Genomic DNA, 25,482 nt, shown 5'->3' on the forward strand with positions numbered 1-25,482 from the left:
TAACTTTAAATTCCGGAACATTTTCAGAACACAATCGCGAGCTTCTTATTGCAGTAAAAAGATTCGAACTTTCCGTACATGTACATGTACAACCTCTATTCTTTTACTGAACTGTGTTTTAAAGGAGAAATAACCAAGATGATGAAAATTAGCTGTAGTGTCTTTTTAATGTTTAAATATAAATATATAAAGAATGTCTTAATATTGTCAAGTTGTATGACTTCTCTATATAACTATTATTCTTCATTAGGACTTATGATTTTCCTGCGTCATTATTGAATATACCAAAGAGGATTTATTAAGGGATTAACACATTTCATTATTTAACGTCTGACACTATCATTAATCAGATATAGCTATCAATGCGCGATATTCAACCAGGGTAAAGATTTTAGTGTTTGCAACCTGTTTCCAAATTGACTTGAATGACGAACCCAGTATATAAACCCTACCAAACGACTGTTTGGTAGGGTTTGACTAGTCTCTAGAGTATCAACAATGGGACTCTCTGTGTGTCTTAGCCTCTGTCTACTGAGCATTGGTAAGTTTGAATTAACGATTGAAGAATAAGTTTCTTGCTTTCTAGTGTTATGATAATGTAAAAATCATAATTCAAAGAATAAACTCTCTTTCTTTTTCTTTCCATTTTACCATTACAGCTTTATTTGAAATTCTGGGAAACAGTGCCTTGGGCTATGAATTTTTTTTTTTGCAAATCCCTTAATCATAAAACTAAAATAATTTAATTCAGACCAAAATAAAACTGTTATTTAAGTAAAATTTAATTAAGACAAGACTAACTTCAAACAATTGAAGCATAATTTTATTTAGAGACAATACCATCAAAATTATGATTTTAATGCTCCATCCTACCTCACGGCTTATTTTTTGGGAAGATATAATAGCAAGTAATATTTTCACCCGGTCGTAAAAAGTTTATGGCCACAATTTAAAAAAAAATAAATGTCAAAGATCAATAACTGAAGTATAACCAAAAATCTACAAACTGAAATTAGCATATTATTTATTAATTGTAATAATTTTTGTAAGAGTTTTGTTTTTTTAAGTTGTATAAATTGATATGAAACAAAAATATTTACCTTTAATGTATGTTTGTCTGTTTGTATGATTAAGCGTTTTTCTTATGTAAGATAATTATTCTTAATAAGGCTGAAATTTTATAGGTATATTTCAAAATAATCACACAATAGTAAGAAATATTTCCAATAAATGAAAATTAACATGAGGAAGAACATTTCAGTTAAATAACTTTACATGTATATGTAGTAAGTATTAATTATTACTTTGAATTCATCGAGATTTTTTTTAAAAAAAGATCCAGGTAAATAATAATAATTTATATCTTATAGAATTGGTAGGCATGAAATGTATTTTTCTATCTGTATGTCTGACTTGTTTGAAGTACTGTGGTTTCATTAATATTCAAGGGCATCAATTTTCGTGGATAAAGTGAAAATCACAGTTTAAAGGATACGTAAATTCGTGGTCAATGACCCTATCAATACAAAATGTCAATAAAAATTGCACTTCAATGAACATTTAATTTCGTGGATCAACTAAACAACGAAATCCACGAAAATTGGTATTCAACGAATATTGATGAAACCACAGTATTTGACTTCAACTGTCATATAAATAATGAATTTTCTTTCTTGGCGTTTAACCGATTGGACACATGGCAAAGCTAAATCTGTACAAGTTGAAATCAAAATATTCAATTGAGTATGCCGATCTAGAACATCTCATCGGCATAACGCCTTAAGTAAGTCTCAAACTGTTATTTAATCCCATGTCTTTTAGATAAACAGTTTAATTCTAGCAAAAACAAAGTTTTCTCCACTGGAACAAACACGATTTATTACGAAAAATTTGTGCAACGAAGATTTTCTTCCTCATATTTGTTAATCATGATTTTTAAAAAATTAGTTTAGTATAGTATCAATAGCAAAAGGTGAAAACTAGCAGAGATTTAGATGTGCTTGAGTTTAAGAAGACCTCTTTGATTGTATAAATCAAATTCAATTTATCATACTGGTTATAGTTTAAACATTTTTTTAATAAAATGAAGTCAGCAAACTAAAAGTACGGTATTTTTTGTTTTTTTATTCGTATATGGTACGAATATCAAACAGATAATATGGTTACTAAATAGAAATCTTCGAACGGTTGAAAATAAAGAAAACAAAACTCATTGAAAAATTGTAAAATTTTGATTTTGTCCATTAAAAGAAATATTTGTTTTGAGGAAACTCTACGGCCGAACAGATATGTTTGAAGAGGGTGTTATCTTTAAGAAAAAAATACTCAGCTGTGAGGTATGCCGGTCCATTAAACTAAAAAAATTAAGATACTTTTTCTGTCAGTCCCTCCACTATATTGCATGCAAATTCTCTTTCTAGGTCACTTGACCAGTGGTTGGCTCTGGAAACCCGCACCAGCACCAACAGTACATGTATCTGGTAGCAGTAAGTGTTGTCTGAATATTCATTAATCGACCCATTTTTCAACCATGTCTAATAGTATAATAAATACATGTGTTATCAATTAACAACGTTCTTTGTGTATTACCGCAACTTAAAAAAAGAAACGAGTTGTTTATTCCGATGAAAAAAAAAATTAACATAACTTACTTATCTTACTCTTATGAACAGACCTCCATGGTTGTTATGTCGACCAGTGGTCCAGGACCCTTAATGGCGGGATGACAAAATCAAACAGTATGACTGTTAGTAAATGTCAGGACATTTGCAAGAAATCAAACAAGAAATATTATGGACTTGAGGTAGACGCAAGCTAGTACCATTTACTTACATGAGAAATATCGCGAATGCTGTTTCTGCTCTCGATAAATAATTTGAAAAATTGTTTTTATAAATGCCTTCCAGCAAAAATATAGAAATACTGTACTCTACGTGCATTGATTGTCCAATAACATGACAATTAAAACACGTCACCTTTTTCGGTTTTGTGTATTTTTAAATCCGACATGTTTTTTGAACAAATAATTTTTTTATATACCGTAAAATACTCAAGAAATGTTTATCTTAAACAAAATACACAATTAATTTGGATATGTATTATAACAGGTTAAGAGACTTAATATTAATGCATTCTTATACTAATATGCTTTTATGTATAGAATAAAGAATTCGTTTTTTTTATAATTAAAGCATACATCTACGTTTTTATTTAAAGTAAAAAAAAACGATTTGACATATAGATGTAGACTAAGACTAATATTTAGATTAATACATATACTTGAAAAAGGTTTTCAAAGGGTCATTGGTAACAAAGTGAAAGTTAACAGATAAACATGGTTCAAGATAATCAGGTTTGATGTACACGTACTTTATCAGCATAGGTATATGCTACCCTTAACTTAGAGTTCCTCTTGCTACGTTCCTACTGTTTAATAAACTACGTCTAATGCTATGATGTGTTATATAAATTACACATCAATGCATTAGACGTAGTTTATTAATCAGTTTGGAAATGTGTCAGAAACGTTCCTTATTCATTCAAAATATAAAAAAAAATATTTTGTTACGTTTCACGAATACATGAAATTCTATGAACTTCATACAAGGTCGGCGTTGAGTGTTTCTGTGGAGACTATTTAACCAAAAGTCATAAGAAATCTAACGGCGAATGCAAGATGGCTTGTAAAGGTAAACGTGATCAGGCCTGTGGGGGTCATTGGCGAGTTCTCATCTACAGAAACCCTTACTACAGATGTAAGTTGTTCAGTCAGCCAACCCAAAAGCTTAACATACCGAATTTCTGTACCCTTACAATATTTTGAAATCATCTTTTTTTTATTATAACTGTCATGAGATTTATCAATTATTTATTTTTATTTAAGTTAAATGTTGGTTTTATTTTCCATCAATTTGGATAATTATTATTAATTTTATATCCTTATATTGCTTTTACAGCAATCCTTGTAAAATCAGGTAAATGCTCTACTCATGTAATGAATGAAAACAACACTTATTGAATTAATTTACAAATATCAACTGGGGAAAATAAAATGAGTACTGACAAATGCGTATAAAATGTCTCTAATTTAGGATACCAGGGATGTTACCAAGACCAATGGAGTCGCACCCTGAACGGTAAACTGACGAGGTCGAGCTCCATGACCGTATACAAATGCAGGGACATCTGTTCCAAAGAAAACACCTACTACTATGGCGTGGAGGTAGATAAGCTTGTTGACTATATATTCAGATAATTTACATTATCAAAACACGGGGGAAAAGCATTATGTTAACGCGAGATTAGTTCCTGAGGATAAATATATGCAAAGTACTTCAATGACATGAGTGATAACAAAACTTAAAATACACAGAAATCAGGGGATACCATAAACTCATTAAATGTAACTACTTATGATTTTGCATCAAGTTTTGTTTGTCTACCATTAAAATAAAGCTTCTTTTTGAATAAACATGCCTTTTCTCTTGCAGAACGCAAATGAGTGTTTCTGTGGGAATTCGTTGACAAGATCCGTTAGGAAGTCAGATAATGATTGTTTGACACAGTGTCGTGGAGATCGTAACCAGGGGTGTGGGGGATCCTGGAGAGTGGCCGTGTACAGGAACTACAACTACAAGAAAAGTATGCTAAAAATGACGTTCTGTTTTGCAAGAAAACATACTGCAATGAACATTAAAGACTATTAAAGTTTACTGTGAACCTGCATGATAAAAAAGCCTGTGTATTTTTCAGGATACCAGATTTAACATTGTTTTGATATAATCAACAACCATATTAAAATAAATTTATTAAAAATCTTTGAATAGACATGAACCTTTATAAATACAATGAACACTAGAACATGAAAGAATTACCACTCAAAACAATTATTAATTTTAAAAAAAATATTACTCCAAAAATTAAATGGATTTTGAATTTATAATGAAAACATCAATGTATTGCAAAAAATTTAGTTTCAGTTTTCATTTCGGAGAATGCAACTTTTAGAAATATCAGTACTTCATTAAATATGAAACATCGACATGCAATATCTATAAAGATAAACATTGAAAATTAAAAATTAACACCATTTATGAATTGGGTTATTCTTAAAAGAAAAAACAGAAAATAAGTACAAACATAAGTTTACTTAAATCACCTTGGACTTGATTAAATTAATTTGCAATGCTTATATCATACATGTGTACTTTTACTATCTACCTTTTTTTATTTTCAGCTGTTGTGCAAACGTCAGGTATGTAAAAGATAAATCCATTGTGAATTTCTTGTCTTATTTGCATAGGGAAGTTGTTGCTTTGATATTTTGTTATTAAACTTTTTTTTAAATTGAAATTGTATATAATGATATGATTACCGAATAGAGACCAAACTCAACAGGAAAAACTATACATGTAAATTTGTTTTGCAAAATTATATATTTAAACTGGTTGTTCTGGTAATTCTTAAACCTTTTCAAACTTTTACGATAAATACATGTATTAGTAGAAAATCATTGATCTTTCTTTTAAAAAAATTTTCGTACTTTTAAAAATATAACCAGAATATTTTTTTCAGGTAAGCAATTTTTTTTATTTTGCATATATCAAAACGACTCAAATTTAGAATAGTTAAGTTCAACGGTAGTGAACAAAGTATCTAAATTAGAGGCCTAATATATAGGTTTGGAGTTTTTCTTTTACTCATTATTGCCTGACGTCATGTTTAAAAGTTGCCTTCTCCGAAACAGCGCAGACAATGGGAGCAAGCAATATCAAGATTTTCACACAAAAAATAAACAGATGCATGTTTAATGTGTCAGCATTTACATTCACAATTGATAAAAATGTTATATGGTCAGTGAGCAAGAATTTTCAAATAAAAGGGCTGTTCACCATGCACGTGTGTAATCCCAATTTAAAAATAGATTAGCCATATTTAAACGGTGGAAAGGGGGGGGGTCATCGGAACAAGTTGCTACATATTGTCTATTACGGTAATAATTGGTGTTGGATTGTCATCATTACCAAAGAATCATCAGTTCGGATTAAAACAAATATGTATTCATATATCTTGAATGTTTATTAGAGGAACTAAATCGCCGAAGCGGGGTGTGATCCGATTTTCGATCAATTTGGCGATTTCATAGAACTTGAAAGGGGCACAAAACTCGTGTGTCTTACTTATTGTACATTAATACTACATTAAACAATTTCTAGTCAAGTGTGTGTTAATTCAATAGATTTCTACCAAAACATTCCATCCAAAGTATGATATATGAAGTTGTTACAATAAATATGTCAAAAAATTCATTTGACCTCCTCCCCATGGACCAATGCCAATGGATGAGTTCATTTTCAGCCGTTGTGTGAATGGTAAGGCAGGACTTCGCGCCAAAATGTCATTTATAGTTTTTGAGCGCCGAATAGTGGCCGAGTTCAAATTGTGACCACAGAAAAACACTACAGCGTGTACACATCACAGGCACGTAACAACGGGGGTGGGTAGTGGGGGGGGGGCTGCTTCCCCCCTTTTTTGCAGCAGACACTTTTCTTAACTTTACATATATAATAAATGGAAATATCATGGATTTGCCCTCCTCCACTTTTGTTGGAGCATGTAATAAATGAAACTGAAAATAAGGAATCTAATTGAATTGATTAGGATTTTTTTCATGATTTTGAGAAATCGCCCTTTTATTAATTGCATGTTAAGATGTTTTGGATGAAGCTGCCCCCACACACTTTCAAAAACAATACGTGCTTGAATATCCTTTTCTATTTCCTATGGTTGGACATTTCATGAAATAATTTAATTTCAAGTCATTATGTTTACATGTACCTGCACAAGAATTTATGATCAGCCGCGAAAAATTCATTTCTTATTAGATAGCCTAATTAAAACATGCATGCTTCCGTTGAATAAATTTGTTTAGTCAGGCAAGCTTTTTGGAGAGCTATTACTTGTACTGATTGAAGGTTTGGTTGGCTGCTACATCGACCAAAGAGACAGAGTGTTAACAGGAGGAGTGACCAGGTCCTCCTCCATGACACTCGCGAAATGCCGATCCCGATGTCAAAGAGAAAAGAAGAAGTTTTATGGACTAGAGGTAGTTATAAGACGGGTGAACTATATCAATTAAGTATTTTATTTTTAGTCCAAAATGAATCATCTGTGTTAAAAAGGATTATATAAAATACGGACACGTAATTATGCTATGTTTTCAAATTAATTTTTTTATAAGAATAACATTGACCTTGACAAATCCATCTGTCAAAACTCAACTGTAATCTAGGAATTTCCAATCTTGTATGTGTAAAATATCTAACTTTGAACATAAAGACCTCAACTTTAGAGTTTGAAATTTTAGTTTTTACCTTGAAATTGATAATAAATAACATTAATTTTCGGTTTCTCAACTCTAATCTTGCGGAAAAACCAGTTAAAAATTGAAAATTAGAACTTTAATTTTGGAAACTCTAATTCTAAAGTAAGAATTTCCAACTATTTTGATTTTTACAAAATAAGAAAAATAAAAGTTGGCGATAAGTTATATTTTAATTCTATGTAACGAAACCTGATTATGATAAGCCATAGAAATGTCTTAGCAGTTTCACGTGTGATTATTCTTCCTCCTAATAAGAAGTCTAAATGTGTTCTTGTAACTTCTGTCAAAACAAGCATATGTTCTTAGTTATAGGTATCGACGAGGCGACTTTTGATATAACAATATGTAAAATCCAGCTTTAAAGTTGGAAATTCTAAGATAAAAGTTGAGTAATTTAACTTTAAAGTTGGGTTCTCTAATATTAGTTTTGGAAAATCCACCGTTTAAGATTGATTTTCAAAGATTAAAGTTTGAGTTTCAAAGATCAAATTTGAAAGTTCCAACTTACATGTAGGTATTATAAAATATTACGTTTATTACAAGTGGCATGAATACGTTTCCGTTGAAATAAACAACTTTATTCGAGAAATATTGTTACTTTTTTTGTAATTAAAACATGTCTATATTTCTTCTTTAAAACTTCCGAAGCGTGGGCGAGTTAAAATTTCTGGTCTTAAATTAATATCATTAACAATATTTGGCAAAATACGCATTTGTTCAGTTATCATAAAGGTTGGAACAGAGTGTTTCTGTGGGAACTATCTGAAGACAAGTAGCAAGCGATCCACGTCTGAATGTTTGACACCGTGTACAGGAAATAAGGCCGAGGGCTGCGGCGGGAATTGGAGAGTCGTCATTTACAGGAACAACAATTACAGAAGTAACATTCAATGCATCATTAAAATACAAGCATGTTTTTATATTTCAAAGGTTTTTATAACAAAATAAGTACGATTCACGGAAAATATATATTTTCAGAAAGGAAAAAAATGATGTGCTGTTAATGCCAATAATTTTAATTTTCCTTTATTTGAAAGTTTTTGGTTTCAAAGTGCTAAAAGCTATAATAATATACTTGTATATTGTTATTATTTTCCGAACAAAACTAGCAAATACACTTTTATAAAGAAGTTTTAAGCAGGTTTGCCGGGGAAAGTATATTTATTTCAATTATGTCGTCTATAATTTTTCAGAGTATGACAATAATTCTTATCATTGCTATAAAAATTAATATGTTTTCATAATCTTAACGTATTAAACTTGTGAAGCTTAGGTGAGCGACCAATAATTGTTTTACTAGAATATAGAATATAAATCTATTTCATTTTACATTTATATTAATAAAACAATGTGTTAAATCAAACTTTGATGAGAAAGTTTAGAATTTATTTTCATTGTTTTATTATTGCAGCAAATCTTGTCAAAACGGGTGAGTGCATCATTTAATGCCGTATAATAAAATATTAAATAAAGTTGGGGTTTTGTCTCAAATTTTAAGTTTTATAACATTGTACCGTTCATACTTGAAACTTGTCTATTTAGATTTCGTTGGTTGCTATCGAGATCAGTGGTCAAGGACTTTGAATGGAAAGAAAACAACAGATAGACACATGACCTACAACAAATGTAAAAACATTTGCGCACACAAGGAAATCAACTCCAAATATTTTGGACTTGAGGTAATTTTGTCTTGACTTGGAGCTGTTAAAATGTTGAAAACATTTTCTACATGTAATAAAATTTTGTGGTTTTTTTTTTTTGAGGCATGCAATAAACAAAACATTTGAATAATTTTTATGTGTTTGTTGCAAATGCTTTTAATGCCTAAAAATAAATGTATATTCTACAAAAAAAGTACTTTTCTATTACAGATATTTGTATTGATATGTTCTATAAAATCCTATCTTAGTTTCAAATTGCCATACCAATTTTCATTTACGTCCTTAGTTTATGCCTGGATATTTCATCCATTGTTGTTATTGTTTTGCAAGAATCGAGATGAATGTTTCTGTGGAAATTCGCTGACAAGACGAGTGATACATGATTCTGAGGAGTGTACCGAGACCTGTAAAGGAAACTCCAGAGAAGGTTGTGGGGGTCCATGGAGAGTTGCTATCTACAAGAACCCATCTCATAAACAAAGTAAATATCTTGAGCTCTAAATGTCTTTTACCGATGCATTTTAGAATGTTTCCTTGCTTAAAATTAATCAAAGAGGCAATATCAAAACCAAAGTATTCATCACAATAACCAAAAAAAAAAACTTTATTCTTTTTTACTTCCTGCAGGTATGAATGTAGCTAGCATTGCCCCCCCCCCCCCCTCATAATAAATGAATCTTTACTATTCGTTGCGTGACTCTGCAATGCATACAATAAATCATGTGCATTCCACTTCGGATCATATTATAATCAATTCCAGTAAGAATTAGAGATAAATGCATATATTAAATGTAAATATAGTATATTATTTTTCAAAATCTAATTTTGAAGTTCTCTTTCAGCTGCTGTCTCATCGCAAGGTAAGTCTTGCTCCTCCTTGTTTCCTAACGTTTTGTTTACCAATAAATGGTTCAAGAATTTATTACAAAATTTTAAAGATGAAAAGCTATTATGGTATGTTTTACAGAACTGCTATACCAAAAGAAGAAGGAAACATTCTTTGAGTATTATAAGATAATTTTTGTCAAGGCGTCCGTGGTCAAATCCATTGAAGTTTTCAGGATTTTATGATAGATATGTTCGCGCTCCGACCAATATTATCACCTCATAATATTCAAAAAATAATTCCTTATTTCTTATATCTATCTATTATTCAGCAATTGTGCAATTTGATATTAGAATATTAACATATTTATGATATTTTTCATATCTTTTTTATAATGCAAACCCCGTTTGAGCTCCAACAATTCGTCATTTAAATTTATTGGACTACACCATACAAAATCAATTCATAGTGTTCACTGAAAAATGTAAATATGTGTGGATGTTTTCTTTGATAGATCTCTTTGGTTGTTTTATTGACCAAAGGAACAGAGTCCTCAATGGGGGTGTATCTAAGTCAAGCACCATGACACTTCAAAAGTGTAAAAACCGATGTGTAAGGGAAAACAAAAAGTTTTATGGATTAGAGGTAACGACTGTTTATATTGTTATTTCATGATCAGGAGTTGGGTCTATTTTCTAATTAAGTCTTTCTGAACAAAGCTATCACACACTTTAACTCTCGGTTACCTTATAGGTCGGGACGGAGTGCTTCTGTGGTAACTATTTGACAAAACACAGCCAAAGACCAAACAAGGAGTGTATGACCCCGTGTAAAGGAGACCGATCCCAGGCATGCGGGGGCGGATGGAGGGTTCTGATTTACAGAAACACCAAATACACATGTACGTGTGAAGAATATTCATCATTTAACAAAATTACCAGCACTTTTTTTTAAAATTAGAAATAAACAAGTTTGAAAATAAATTCATTTAAAAAACAAAATGATAGGCCTAAAATATTGCTCTTTTTGTTTTTTTGTCTGCCTAACTCTCATTTGAAATCTAAATGAGCATTTTTTTCTTCTTTAGCAAATGTTGTCAACAAAGGTATGTTGTTTTGATTTGTTGTTGTTTTTATAAATCTTATATTGTATGGACGTTAGTTGAAGATATAAAAAAAAATAATTATATTTTGACTTTAGATTTTAAGGGTTGCTACGTAGACCAGAGATCCAGAACCTTAAAGGATTATTCTACTTCCTCGTCAAAAATGACAGTTGAAAAATGCAAAGACACCTGTCATAAAAAGAATTACAAATACTACGGCGTAGAGGTAGGAACAGTGAGCCAGTAATGATGGCACTTTAATATTTATTTAATTTTAGATCACAAATGCATATAGGTAGATAGCACTTCATTGAAACTTGGTCATTGACCACCACATTTTTTTATTATAAAGATCTTTATTGCATAAATCATTATTCAAAAAGAGAGAGCGAAAGAGAGGAAATGATTTATTGTCTTAGATTTTGAAAAGAATATTATGAAACGGCTGTCAAGTTTATTAAAGTATACATTTGTGTTAATAAGGAAAATATATCATTCAGAATTAGTGACCGTCGGAATTTGCTTGTTTTGAATAAAATTTATCATGGACGATTTTTAAAGGAAGATGGTACCTACAAGTACAAGATAATTATTATACACTTTATCAAAGGGATGGGATAAAGATGTAAATAACGATTTTCTTCTTTAACCAGGCAACCAAAGAGTGTTTCTGTGGTAACAAACTGACAAAGACAGTGAAGAAAGACACGGAAGAATGTAGCAGTCCATGTAAGGGGAACAGAGCCCAAGGATGTGGCGGAAGCTGGCGACTGGCTGTCTACGAAAACACCAAGTTCCCAAGTACTGCCTTGCACTATTTCTTACTAATCAATATCATAGATATTTTCATATAATTATATACTTTATAAAATAAAATGAAATATGAATTGATATTTAAAATTTCAACTTCGTTTTAAGATGATATGTAATGCACCAACCTTTATTTTGCAGCAAAGATTTCAACTACAGGTAAGTGATATGTGTATCGAATAATACATGGTTAAGCTTTGAAATATGGGAAATAAAAACCTATTATTTACAGTAACTTTAACAACATAGATCTGTTATAAAGGAGGGGGGCGTATATCAGTATTTATAAGCTAATTTATATCGTCTTCGCTCTTTTGAACAGATTTACGCGGATGCTTCGTAGACCAACGTTCCCGCACCCTAAACGGAGGAGTAACAGTTTCAAATTCAATGACCATTGAAGAGTGTCAAAAAATCTGCACGAAAAAGAATACGAAATATTTCGGTTTAGAGGTATAAAATGCAGCAATTCAAAACGCATTTATAATAATGTCTTGTTCAAGATTAAATTCTGGGTTTTGACAATCTGTGCGAATTCATTTTTAACATACATGGGTATTAATTTTTTAACATCACATTGTGTATGCCAAATGCCAGATTATATTTAATTTTTAATTTTTTTTACTTTGAAAGGTTGGGAAAGAATGTTTTTGCGGAAACTATTTAACCAAGAAAAATAAAAAAGACAAATCAGATTGTCTGATGGCATGCAAAGGAAACATCAAACAGGGTTGCGGGGGCCATTGGAGAGTGCTCGTGTACAAAAACAAGAACTATAAAAGTGGGTATTTTGACATTAATGAACGGAATTTTTTAAAAATATATGCAAATTTAAAACTTCAATAGCATATGTACAGTAAAATCAACTCTTAAAACTTTAGCCACTTATCTATAATGACTTTCATCTTTTTATTCCATTACTAATTTCAAATTTCAACTTTTTGTAGCAAATATTGTTCAGCAAGGTGGGTAGCAATTAATTAAACTATTTCAAATTTCATATATAGTTTTTCTTTATCTGTTACATAAATTTAATTGTATCTTTTAAAAGATTTTGTCGGTTGCTATAAAGACCAACGTTCCCGAACACTCACTGAGAAAAAGATATCTTCTAAAAAGATGACTGTTGATATGTGCAGAAAAGAATGCCTTACTTTGAAGATGAAATATTATGGTCTAGAGGTAATATTTAATCAAAACTGCACTTTTAAAAATTTACTAAAACACCTGTACAGAGTCATATTCACTGTACTTTAATAAACTTTTGTGTCATACTCGTAACGTTTTAAGTTCACTGTGCACATGATAATTTTATTTTAAAAAGGCATAAATTTATTTATCAGACTAGCACAGAAAGAGTTCACTTTATTGTTAAACAACACGCATTAAGAAAATAATCTGATATTAATAAATAGGTAAGTTTTGTCAGTAACTGAAGATTTCTAGAGAAAAATTATCAAAATCATGCATTCTTTAAGATGAACTAACATTAACACAAAGTTTTATGTTTTCACATTTGCGTTTGTGTGGACACAAACTATCAACGTGTGATTTTTAAAAAACATTTTCGAAGATCTGTTTTACATCTAGAAAAGAAAAAATTCGGTTAAAGCCAAATCTATCAATGTTTCAACGTTTAAAGACCTCTTTAAAAGAAACTATATCATTAACTCCCATGGATTGTTTTGTCAATTATATACAGGAACTGAGGTCCAAAAAGTTCATGGACACAAATAATTTTATTCAAAATAACGGCGCCGTTTTCAGATCTATGATATTTCAATATAGAGTTTAATAATGTGTATGTATAAAAATCAGACCAATGTCGTTTTTATATTGGAGTCATCATTATATATACATTGTCTGAAGAGGCCACACGGCCCAATTTGATGTTGGGTTATAACGAAGAAGTCCTCGGTTTACCCGAGAGTGATATTGTGTATTCACCGACTGACAAGAGGGTACACTTGCACGATCCATCAAAAAATCGCTCGTGTCACTTGTAGACGAAGACACTCGAACTTTTTCGATGTTTTTCCGGTTTCCTTTTATCATTTGTTTTGTTTTTATCGTTGGTTTATCTCAGTCGATATATAATTTTTTTTATGGCGCGCTGTTTCGTTTGGTATGCCAATGTCGCATTCTTTAGTATTTTAATGACATGTTCATGCTGTTATATCTTTAAAAATTCCTTTGCTAGTTTAAAAGCGGCTTCAAACTACGTATGACAATAACATACACCATACAAATTACATCATAATAGAACTTATGATGTAAAAAACTGTATATTTCAATACCTAAAAACTCAGTTACAAAGTTTGGACAATTTTTACACTCGGCCGTGCGTACTTTCTGCGACCCTTTGATACAAAAAATTTTTCGTTTAATTCTAAGGAAAACGATTAAAACTACTTTAATTTGAAATTTTATGCCAAACATTTTGATATATAGTGTGTATATTTAAACTCATTTAAAATAGCGACCATGCAATTGTCTTCGAACTCTTTGGACAATCCTCGAAAAAGACAAACTGCATTGGATTAATTAAAATATTGATGTATAGGAATAGCTGATTTCAAACCAAATTGTTATACATGATAAATATGCAAGTTTTAAAAGCAAATATATGATAAAAGATACGAGACTTTTTAAAGGTAATAGTCTTAATCAAAATATTTACCTAATTATTGTGCATACTTTAAAACAATAATTGATGGTGTTATTCCGCTTTGTTCAAAATACTGGCAACAAATGCCAATACAGCAAAAATGCATTTTGAGTGCAAAAATGCCAAATTAAATGTATCCTAACTCAGTATATTTCTTTGTTTTTTATATTTATATTTTGTTTATAGATTTCATTTCATATTGACAAAATTCTTGAGAAATTCTTGATACAACTAAATGCAGGAGAGAGATACCTTAAAACGCATTCTGAGTTCCACAATTTCGAGTTTTGAATCGCATAAAACACATTATTTATGAATATCTTAAAAATTCCAGGCAAGGGATGAATGTTTCTGTGGTAACAAACTGCAGAAGAAGGTTGTTGTGGCTGATGGAGAGTGTACGGATACCTGTAAGGGAAGCAAAAATCAGGCCTGTGGAGGCAGCTGGAGGCTGGCTGTGTACGAAAACCCTAGCTTCAGACACAGTGAGTGAATGATAAAAAATCTGAGGTCTGATAATTTATTGTTTAAACAGTTAATGAATTTTCAAATTGAATATTTTAATCATAAACTGTTTTCTCTTTCCAATAGCTGCTATAGTGAAGAAAGGTATGGATTTTGACAATGACTTAATTAGAATAAATACACATAATTAATGTAGTTTTTTTTACCCTATGTCTTGATTTTTTTACTCAGTCAAATGTGTTGCCCATATCCGTTTAGGAAATAAAATTTGGGAATGCGTATTACTTTAAGACCATTGAGTTACGTAATACATATACTTTTCGGTGTGTTCTTGGCAAGATTTTTGTACCCTTTTTGTCACATGTTCAAAATAATTTGTCTCAACGGTTTTCAATTATTATATATTTATATCGAACTAATGGAAAGTTTAACGTTATATCTGTAATTATTTACCGGTATAATTTATAGCTTACAAGGGCTGCTAAGTTATATCTGTGATTATTCACCGGTATGATTTATAGCTTACAAGGGCTGCTACGTTAAATATGTGATTATTCACCGGTATGATTTATAGCTTACAAGGGCTGCTACATTATATCTGTGATTATTTACCGGTATGATTTATAGCTTACAAGGGCTGCTACGTTATATCTTTAATTATTTACCGGTATAATTTATAGATTACAAGGGCTGCTACATGATATCTGTAATTATTCACCGGTATGTTTTATAGATTACAAGGGCTGCTACATTATATCTGTAATTATTTACCGGTATAATTTATAGATTACAAGTGCTGCTACGTTATAACTGTAATTATTTACCGGTATAAATTATAGATTACAAGGGCTGTTACAAAGATCAATACGCCAGGACACTGAACGAGAAGAGAAAGAATTATGCATCAATGACGGTCGACTACTGCAGAAAGATATGCTCAGACGGCAAATTCAAATACTATGGTGTCGAGGTGATTAAAATTAGAATCTACTTTTTTCCGGACATTTTCAAGCATCAATTACTGGTAATGAATTGCATCTTGTTTTCATACATCAAATGATTTAAAATGGAGTCAACCGTTCTGTTTGCAGGCAGGTCATCAGTGCTTCTGTGGTAATAAATTAACAAAGTCTGATAAAAAGAAGGACAGTGAGTGTATGAATCCGTGTAGAGGGGACAGGGAGCAGGCGTGCGGGGGTGGATGGAGAATCGCTATCTACCAAAACCCGAACTTTAAACCAAGTACGATCAATTTAAATCAATCAAATGTATATTTTCGCCATGAACATTTCTTTAGATTTTTCTAAATATTTTATGATGAAAAATAACATAATATCTTTTAACAGTGTTCTTAGACAAAACGACCTTTGTTAAAGACTCCATTGTAACGAAATATATTGTTATATTATACCTGATAAATTAATGTCATCGTATACATTTTTTCCAGCTGCTATTGTAAAGAAAGGTACGTTTAATATAACATATAATAGTCAAACATGTAACTGATAATGCGAATATTAAAATCAAGTTTAATAAAAGTTAAATGTAATTTCTTGTGCTTGTTAACACATTAAACAGCTTTGTAATTTCAATGCATACAAATGCTTCTAGAATTTGTCGGCTGTTATAAGGATCAAAGGAGCAGAACTCTAAATGAAAAGGATACTAAGTCTTCTTCAATGACGGTAGACAAATGCAGAAAAACTTGCACAAGTCTGAAGTACAAATACTATGGTGTAGAGGTAAGAACTTGTAACAAAATTACTAACACAATTTGAAAAACAAAGGTTTCAGTAAAAAAAATTCAAACCTTCCTAAACTTATTTACATGTAAAGTCTTATAGGGAAACAATTAGTAAAGATTTGCGATTCTTTATTAACTATGATGTCAACATTTATCTGTAGGATCAAAATGAATGTTTTTGTGGTGATAAACTAACAAAGTCAAAGAAAATGAAGGAGAGTGACTGCATGAGACCGTGCAAAGGGGACAGAGAACAGGCTTGTGGCGGAAGCTGGAGAATAGCTGTTTACAAAAACCCTGATTTCAAACCAAGTTAGTCTTTAACAGCAAACATATTTCTCCCAATTCAAAGAAACAAAAATAATGAAAAGAATGATTGAAAAGTTGCGTTTGAAATAAATTCTATATCTTTGTTATTTTGTTTTTCAGCTGCCATTGTTCAGAAAGGTAAACCAGTTTTATTCTAATGGATATGTTTTTGTACTATTTTTGTAAAAAAAAAAATAATATGCTTAATTAATTGCTTTGACTGAATCTGTACCATGATCTTTTACACTTTGTTTACATCAAAGCCATTTGGAAAGAAAAATTGATGTAAATCCTTGTGTGGATACATTAGTGACAGAATTGTGTCGACTTCGGCAAAAGTTTTTTTTAACTGTACTATTAACTTCTTGCATCTATTTATGTTATTTTGAATAATACCGAGCAAAATTTGCAATTGTCATTTGAAAATTGGGTCATAATGCATATCTCATTTTCCTGTTTTGAGGAGGTTGGGTGGTTTTAAAGAAATAACCCTCAGATCTGTCTAAAAATTTGAGATATTATTTGATAAGCTATAAAATATCATTTAGTTAAGAAACTAAATATCTTCTTACATAAAAATTTTGACATTTTTCATTTTTAATAAATAGAACTCTTCTTCTAAAAGACATAAATACTGTCTAAAAATGGCTGCAACCATCGAGCTCTCTTGATTTCCTTTCCCGTTTTTCGTTTTGCTGTTTTGAATCTCCATATTATTTCAAACAATTTAAGCCGAGTTTCCTAGTATTTAAAGTGATTTATTTTGTCGAGTTTGAAAACAAAATCAATTATATGAAATATCTGTTTTGTGCTATTAACTATTACGCAATATTGTTTGAGATACTATTTATAATAAATGTTTACATGATTTAATTCATATAACTTTACACATTGTATGCCTCGATGACTCTTCATAAGATGTCACAAATAATATTTGTCACATGTATGGTGAATGATTTAGATTACGTTGGGTGTTATGTTGACAACCTGCTGGCAAGGACACTTGGTACTAAAAAAACGTCCTCTCGTTCAATGACGGTGGAAACGTGCCGTAAAACATGTCTGAAAGCTGATACAAAGTACTATGGACTGGAGGTATTAACGTGAAAAACACCTTATATAGCAAGATTCTCATCTGCCACATCCACCCGTTCATGTGCTTTAAACAGTTTTGAATTCAATTTCATCTTTTTTTCCAAATTCTACATTTTCTTAATTTTGTAACATAACAGATTAAGATAAGCCGGTTTACCTCTGTTATTTTTTTTCTTCTTTTTTTTTAGCTCACCTGAGCTGAAAGCTCAAGTGAGCTATTCTGATCACATTTTGTCCGTCGTCCGTCTGTCCGTCTGTCTGTCCGTCCGTCCGTCCGTCCGTCTGTAAACTTTTTACATTTTGAACTTCTTCTCTAAAACCGCTTATCCAATTTCAACCAAATTTGGCACAAAGCATTCTTATGGGATGGCGAATATAAATTGCAGAAATAAAAGTACGATCTGTATTCAAAGCGGAGAAAACCTTGAAACTGTAGAAAAAGGGGGGTGCATTTTTAAAAATCTTCTTCTCAAGAACTACCGAGGCAAATTCAACGTAGTTTAGCATAAATTATCCTTATGGGAAGGAAAATATAAATTGCAAAAATTAAGGTCTAATTCAGTTTCAAGTCTGAGTTATTACGAAAATAATGATAAAGGAAAGGCGTGTTTCAGCTTCGGTTCGGTTCGGCATCCGGTAAAATGGGTAGGCAAGACTTGGCCTGGTCAAAACAAAAGATTGGCAGTTATTAATCTGCCATCTCATTAAAATTTCAGGATATTTGATGGACCAGTTATATTTGTATTCGCTGTAAATATTGCCGCAAAATAATGCGTATTTGGAATTGACGATTGCCGATCTACCCCGGCTTTTAATTTGCCACGGCCCGGGTTTGCATACCCATTTTACCAAGACTCGTATTCCATACTTCTAAAACGAGGTTCTTTGTTTAAAGCAGCCATGACATTATACGAAAAAGGGTCGATCTGACTATGATGAATTTGCTTGTTTATGCAACAGTTCGTGTATGAAGGTAAATTTTTGAAACATGCAAAATATATTGGTGCCGATTTTGTGAAGTAATTTGAGGCTAAATATTTCAATGCGTTGACAGATTTCACACATGACGTTGGTGTTAGCTAGGACTGATTTTCGTTTCGTATGCATTATTTATGCTTTGTATTTTAACCTGGGAACTCTCGTATTTCGTGATTTTTACGTATCAATTCAAACAGAGACTTCGGTAGATCAAACAGTTAACTCTTTACCTGCGCAAATTAAGCAAAATCTGATGTATCAAAAAAGTACTGAAATACAATTCATTCTATCGGTAATTCGGCATTATCTTTTGCGTAATGGTAGATTAATGCAATAGGTTTTGTTGAGATCGATGCTCGGCATTTTCTCGAGTTTATTCAGTTTAAATAGAGTTTGATATCGCTGAAGGAAATATGTAGGTATATATACATGTGTTACAGTGTATATATGATACATTTCGAAAAAATAAATTGTGTTCTTTATTTGTTATAGTGCATGCATGTTTCTTGTGTTTAATTGTTTACAATTTCTATTTACTAACCATATTTGAGTGTTAAGCTTCGAATTATAAGCAATTAAGATACAGAGATTTGCTCACAATTCTATGTTTGTACACAGATCTTAAAAACTAAAGATTAAAAAAGTAAAAAATTTGTCAATATTTTTTAAGAAAATTTTCAAAGTCTGTTCTTCCAGAAACCAATTTTAACAACTTATTGTATTGTAAACTTAACCTTTTTTCGTCATTATTACTCCTACTGTACATGTGATCCTTGACTGTGTTTGTGTACATTTGTATAAACTGATTTTGAACCTTAAATACCAATGAACTGGTCTTGAGTGAATAAAAGAATTGAAAATCTTAGGCCATTCTTTTTTTCCATTTTTAATGGTGAATAGGAAATACCAAGTTAAAAATCTTAAGCTGAATGTAATAAAGTCATGTCAACAAAATATGACTCAAACCTAGGGAAACTGTGAGCTCTGTATCTTGCTTATAATTCTACGATTGACGCTGAAATTTTGGTTGAACATTAGAAATTCTATATGAATTAGAGTATGTTAAATACTTGGACAAAAAAAATAAAAGAATGATATTCTGTATATACCTACTCTCTGGGGTCCCCTAATTATACAATAAATAATGTGAAATCTACATCAATTTTGATAGTTTTTCAGACACGAGTAAATAAAAACGACATCTTTAAAACAGTTTCCATAGTTTTGACACATTTCTGTTATGGGGATAAAATAATTATCGCTATTCCTAAGAAAATATCACAGCGGAAAATTATCCTGGTTTGTACGCGAGGTAAATAACAGTCATTTAATTATAATGGAAAACAAATTAAATTTTTGAATGTTTTAATTTGAGGAATTGAGCACATTGAGGTACAATTTTCTTCTTCACATCTATACATGAAGGATTTTTTAAATAAAATACAATAACTATTATATATTTTTTTTAAATACAATAACAAGTAAGTAGTTGATGAAACAAATGTACCTATATGCTCTCATATATTTTGATCGCTTTATAAAGTGTGTGTGTGTGGGGGGGGGGGGGGCAGAACGAAAATATAGGGAATTGGAAGTTAACAACTTAACAGTGTACCCCTACCAAATGTTTAGTTTTATATCTTGCCTAGGATTTTCTTATTCTGGTAAAAAATAGTATTTCATGAAGGTACAATGTCAAAGATTACGTGTATGCAAAAATAATTGTAAAATTCGAATACTTGACAATATTTATTTTTTGTTATTCTACCGAGGGACCATATGGCACAATATCTTTTGAACGCCAATTGTTGCTCAGGTGAGCGATGTGGCCCCATGGGCCTCTTGTTTTTTTCATTTTCATTTTTTTTTTTTTTTTTGGTCAAACGCTAAAAATATGTTATATTTACACAGAGCATTACATTTTTTAATTGTTTTTTTTTTATCAAAAATATTGTTTCAAAAAACTAAAAGTGTTGTAGAAACCTTATAAGCGTAATACAATATTAAATTGAATTGATAAAGACACGTTATATGCTTGTATTTAAGCCTGTTTTTAATCAAATTGCTGGCAAATTATTTTTCTAAGTTAACTTTGTCAGGTTTTTAAAGAATCTGAAAAAATATTAGAATTAGGTTTGCTTATCATAATGATAATGTCTGAATTGACTGAATATAGAAGTTTATCTGGTCATTTGTATCTCTAAGCCATGAAATCTTTGGGAAAAAAACTTTTTGGGATGAGATTTCCCTATTTCAAAATAGTTCAATTGAAAATAGGCTTTTTAAAGTTTTTAATAAGCATAATTTTCAGTTTACATATGATATTTATATTGAAAATATTTTAAAAACAATTTAAATGTTTCTCGACCCCCAAGTATTAAAAAAAGTGTTTGATGTTTTGGGGTTTTTTTTCGAAATTTTTCATCTGGTCAATGTTATGTTTCTTGAAGTTGAAATATCGTTTTAATGGTAGGCATATTTAAAATATTTCGCAAAACTGGACTATTTTGCAATATTTTAGGATGCGTCATGTATTTTTTTAATAAAACTAAAGGTCGGTTTATCACGAGAACCATGTATTATTCAGGCAATGTTATTGTTATATACATAAAGGCTGGTGATGAGTGTTTCTGTGGAAACAAACTGGGGAAAAAGAAATCGGACAGCGAGTGTAAGACGCCATGTACCGGAGACAAGGAGCAGGTTTGTGGGGGCAGCTGGAGACTTGCGGTCTACAAAAACACCAAATTTGTCCCACGTGAGTTGTTGTCTTTTAAGCAGGGTGATAAAGTTACTTTAACCAAGACATTTTTTGATTAATAAAAAAGTTTGGTTACATTTTGAATTATTCTATACTGAACCTATTGGCTTTAATTTTATGTAATCTTTCGTTTTTAGTTACCATTGTTAAATCAGGTATGTATACCCTTAACTGATGCATAGCTGCACATATTCTTTATCACACCTAAAACATAAACAAGTGTCTTAATTATCATTCACGCGTGGGGTTTTTTTTGGTAGGGTACAAGGGATGTTTCAAAGACAAAAGGTTTGGACGAGTTCTCCCTGATAAAGTTACAAAATTAGGAGATGGGATGACGGTTGAAACTTGCAGAGACATATGTAAGAAGGAAAAAACAAAATATTACGGATTGGAGGTAACTTAGGCGTAAATTATCAAAATATCGCATTTGAAACAAGTTTTCCCAATATCTAAATGAACTTCAAATACAATTAGGTTAAGAAAAAATCTTCTTCTAATGAATGATTAAATCTTCAGGCGAAGAAGGAATGCTGGTGTGGTAAAAAGATGCCAGATTCTTCCGCAAAGACCTCAGATGCTGATTGCAAGAGTCCTTGTTCAGGAAATAACAAGCAAGGATGTGGAGGATCTTGGAGAATCGCTGTGTATAAATTACCAAGTAAGCAGTTTTTATACTAATATTAAACATTTTCTAATTGTAGACAGATCTCAAAAATCAAATAAACAGTGCCTGTTTAATTATTTCTTTGGCTTGTATAACTTATAGCTCGACTTAGTGAATCAGTGATAACCTTGTTTTTCAGCCAAGAAATCTACAGCTGCTTGTAAAGATAAGAAAGGTGAAGTACAGTGTTCGACGTCCAATGGACAGCGATCCGTCTGCATTGTTCCTCAGGCTGACCTAGTTCTTTATGTAGATCCGAAGGTACCCACTGATGAATGCGAGCCTGGGGAAACTTATGGAAGACATGGGGATGAAATTTGGGTGTCTGGAAAATGCGGAGGGAAATTCGAAATTTGTTATAAAGAAGGTAATATTTACAACTAACATGAATGCCTTTGTATAATTATTATCATTTGGCATATTTAGATTTATTATGATGTAAACGGTATTTTACTTAAACTGGCTTTTATTTTGTAGTGGCTGTTGAAGAAGTTTCTGAAGGTAAATATTTCCCAATCATACATTTTCATTCATTATTCAAAATCAAACGACACTATTCATGTGACACTGCCTTTGAATTCATACCTTTGTAGATTGTGTCAAGACAGCAGATGGAAGCGATTACACGGGGACGTGGAATAAAACTAAATCCGGTAAAACCTGCCAGGCTTGGTCTTCTCAAACACCACATAAACACGGATTCACCTCCCTTCCAAACAACTACTGTCGTAACCCTGACGGCGAACCCCACGCTTGGTGCTACACCACCGATACCAACACTCGATGGGAGTTTTGTGATATTCCTCTATGCAGTGCGTGTTGATATGCATTTTCTAATATGTTTTTGCGTTTTTAGGGAGCTCGTCATCATATTAAAACCTTGCAGAATGTTAAGATGCGCAACTTTAAGCAATTATTAAAAAAAACAATTAGTCAAAACTATTTCGTCTCTGATACTAAATGTTACAATAAGATTGAAATGAATTACTGATTATTTGTTTTACTTTGGCAGAAACGCCAGCTCCTGGAGAAGAAGACGGTAATTATTTTTCCTATATATTTGAAAACCATTTTATTTTGTCAATTTTTTACTAAATATTTACTTGATTTAAAATGGCATTTTCGAATATTGTTTAAATTAAAGAATGCCTAACGGAGCCAAAAGGACAAAACTACCAGGGAACCAAAAATGTAACGAAGTCAGGACTGAAATGCCAAGCCTGGTCTGTGCAGACGCCTCACAGTCATTCCTTCACCAAGAGTCTCGGCAATCAAGAAAACTATTGCAGAAACCCTGATGGAGAGCCAAAACCTTGGTGTTACACGACAGAGAGAGACACCCGCTGGGAAACCTGTGATATTCCGGAATGTGGTAAGAATAGCATAAACTTGCTAGGATTATTTTACAAACTTTGTAATCGTGATTTCAGATTTATAGAATAAATATACATGTGCATATAATTATGAACAGTTTTTAAAAAGTAATAGAAATCGTAGTTTTTAGTTTCTTAGTTTAAATTTTGATTTATTTCCTTTTTAGCTGCCTGTGAAGTTGAACAAGAGAAAGGTCCTGACTGCAAAGTCCTTTACAAGATTTCTGGAGGTTGCTATTACCAGTCACACTATAGAAACGAATGTAAATACAGCGTAAAACTAGATAAAGATAGCGCCGGGAAACTACGAGCAGATGTCAATTACGGAGCCACAAAGTTTTCTCTTAAAGAAGGAAAAGGCGTCAACAAGTGTGCTTATTTCAAAGTAATTGGAGACTACCTTGTGATAGAGGACACCCTGGCCCATGGATGTTAGGAATGTCGTGAAATGAAAACTCTATCGTCTACATTGAAAACTTGAACGTTTCCAATTTTTTCTGATATTGAATGTAATTTAAATCTGAATAAATTTATCTGCAGCAAAAGGAAGTGTCATGTCGCATTATTTAAAGATATTTGTAAAACTGTAATCCACTTTTACTATAAGTGTCTCTTGGCGTAGTCTTTTATTATTTTTTTTATCTTTTTATTAATTTTCACAGTTTTTATATGAGACTGACAGAACACTTTTTAAAAAAAATTCTCACACACAGCAAGTTGGTGTTGTGATTGAAGCTAATGCATAATATAGACATGAATATAACTTGCATATCGAACCGAATTCTTTATATACAGTGCATATGTGCAGACAAAAACGGCAAAGCGTTAATTTATAATAATTTGTATATCGATGCCTATAAAGTGACATGTAGGTCCTATGTGCCGGGTGTTTATTCCCTAGATTATTACATAATATATGTTTCTGAAATTGCTTAGGAAACATATGTCACAAAAATAAATCATTTATTTACTTACATACTACGCTCAAAAATAGTCTCCAAGAAAAAAAAATACAGTTATTCTCATTGTAACACACATGTATATAAAATTTTTACAAACAGGTTAAAGACGATTCCATGATGACCGTTGGGAGTCCATTTAGTTTGATCTTGTTAATTCCCTACCGGTAAATCTTGAGTCGACTGTCTTTCCATAAGTCTGTCATTCATTCGATTTTTTGATTTTTTTTTTTTTTGATTTTTAATATTTTAAACGGCGGAGAAGATCTAGACTTCCTGTGTAGATTTATAATGGGAAAGTACAATTTTTCAGTTTTAGTTTTATTTTATCTCTATTGTGAAAAAAAGGAAGTACACGTAAAAAGTTTAAACTACTCATTTAATTGATGTTCTGGAAGTTATTTGTGGACCTCATATTGTCCAAATAGTACCGTTTAGTGTTATGGAGAAATTATAATGTTTAACATAATCGAATCAAATATCGAATGCTAATATGTATTTTCAAACAAATTGAATTGAATTTTTTTATGCATTAATATTGTACAGCTATGCAGGTTGCATGCATGCAATATGCATGGTCATTTAGAAACGATATTGAACAAAACTGAACAGTATTATAGGTAATCATAATTATTTATTCTTTACACAAGATAAATGATAAATGATAAAAAAAAAAC

At 31.3% G+C, this 25,482-nt stretch overlaps 1 protein-coding gene across 1 annotated transcript; it reads left to right on the top strand.

Moving 5' to 3' along the window:
• Window positions 1-469: 469 nt before the first annotated feature.
• On the top strand, window positions 470-24,385 carry LOC128176114 (uncharacterized). The gene is made up of 43 exons (XM_052842187.1): window positions 470-541; window positions 2,421-2,486; window positions 2,673-2,803; window positions 3,608-3,755; window positions 3,957-3,974; window positions 4,092-4,222; window positions 4,491-4,641; window positions 5,237-5,254; window positions 6,975-7,105; window positions 8,117-8,264; window positions 8,796-8,813; window positions 8,927-9,063; window positions 9,376-9,526; window positions 9,888-9,905; window positions 10,386-10,516; window positions 10,625-10,772; window positions 10,959-10,976; window positions 11,072-11,202; window positions 11,630-11,777; window positions 11,928-11,945; window positions 12,109-12,239; window positions 12,420-12,567; window positions 12,734-12,751; window positions 12,838-12,968; window positions 14,789-14,939; window positions 15,046-15,063; window positions 15,759-15,889; window positions 16,011-16,161; window positions 16,367-16,384; window positions 16,531-16,661; window positions 16,825-16,975; window positions 17,093-17,110; window positions 17,934-18,067; window positions 21,659-21,803; window positions 21,944-21,961; window positions 22,067-22,203; window positions 22,326-22,467; window positions 22,613-22,840; window positions 22,951-22,974; window positions 23,067-23,285; window positions 23,486-23,512; window positions 23,618-23,845; window positions 24,014-24,385. The coding sequence occupies exons 1-43, from the start codon at window positions 499-501 to the stop codon at window positions 24,280-24,282; spliced, it is 4,671 nt and encodes a 1,556-aa protein (XP_052698147.1). The 5' UTR covers window positions 470-498; the 3' UTR covers window positions 24,283-24,385.
• The last annotated feature ends 1,097 nt before the right edge of the window (window positions 24,386-25,482 follow it).

This window comes from Crassostrea angulata, chromosome 3 (assembly GCF_025612915.1).
Source record: "Crassostrea angulata isolate pt1a10 chromosome 3, ASM2561291v2, whole genome shotgun sequence".
NCBI classification, from domain to species: domain Eukaryota; kingdom Metazoa; phylum Mollusca; class Bivalvia; order Ostreida; family Ostreidae; genus Magallana; species Magallana angulata.